Raw genomic sequence first — 887 nt, 5'->3', positions numbered from 1 at the left:
TGCTTTTGATACTAAAAAAAAAGGTATGATGATGATTACTTTTTTCAAATTTTGTCCTATTCACAGTATGTTTTACTTACACTTTGTAACACTAGAAAAACAACAAGCTATCTAAAATATCAAATCCTAAGGAATTTTCAGTTACTGATGGACAAGAAAATACATATAACACCTAGATTAATTCCTACACTTACACCTGTAAGAAACTAGATTCTCCATCATCACTGTCCCCCCTTCTAATGTAAAAAACCATAAGCATCAAATGAGATATCCATGTTCAAAATTACTTAAGCTGTGCATGAGCTCCACAGCTAAATGCACCCTGAGAAAGTTTCCCTTCAGCATTACCTTAATAAGACAACACTCTAAGGTGCAGGGAAGTGGATATAGAAAATGATGCTAACGACAATAAATTCAGAAGTAGTAGGTCCCTTTACATGTGACACTTATGAGCAAGAAAAGGTTTCATTAAGATGTACACATACGTCAAGAGCCACAGACTGTTTTGCCCAGGATTTCTTCACTTGGTCATACATAATTGTGTTGTTGATGCCCAGGCCACAAAAAATAACGAAAGCCTAAAATTAAAAAGAAAAAAAGAGAAGTCAATTATAAAACAAACACAAAGATGAATGCTGGCTTAATCATGGAAAGGAATTGCTTGGAAACATTAGGAATAATCATGCTTAGACAGGTTATCTTGAGAATGCAGGTAAGACGCTGGCCTCAGCAAGACGAGAAAGATCAGATGCAAGAAATTTGTTTTAATTAGGATGCAACTTTAAGTGAGGAGTTCTGAGAATTAATGTCAAACCGTAAATACAGACAATATATTCTTCCCCCCTCCCTAGAGTAGGCTGGAGCAGCATTACCCAGAAATACCAAAT

General features: G+C 35.5%; 1 protein-coding gene across 1 annotated transcript in view; it reads right to left on the bottom strand.

Moving 5' to 3' along the window:
* PDE11A (phosphodiesterase 11A) overlaps positions 1–887 on the bottom strand; it is an 81355-nt gene that overhangs the window by 65543 nt on the left and 14925 nt on the right. The window contains exon 7 of the mRNA XM_009333210.1: positions 486–578. Coding sequence (XP_009331485.1) covers positions 486–578 — 93 coding nt within the window. The remainder of the gene's footprint in view (positions 1–485; positions 579–887) is intronic.

Source organism: Pygoscelis adeliae, unplaced genomic scaffold (genome assembly GCF_000699105.1).
Source record: "Pygoscelis adeliae isolate BGI_AS28 unplaced genomic scaffold, ASM69910v1 Scaffold160, whole genome shotgun sequence".
Taxonomy (NCBI): domain Eukaryota; kingdom Metazoa; phylum Chordata; class Aves; order Sphenisciformes; family Spheniscidae; genus Pygoscelis; species Pygoscelis adeliae.
The sequence above is the reverse complement of the archived record's forward strand: the minus strand, read 5'-3'. Positions and strand labels throughout refer to the sequence as shown.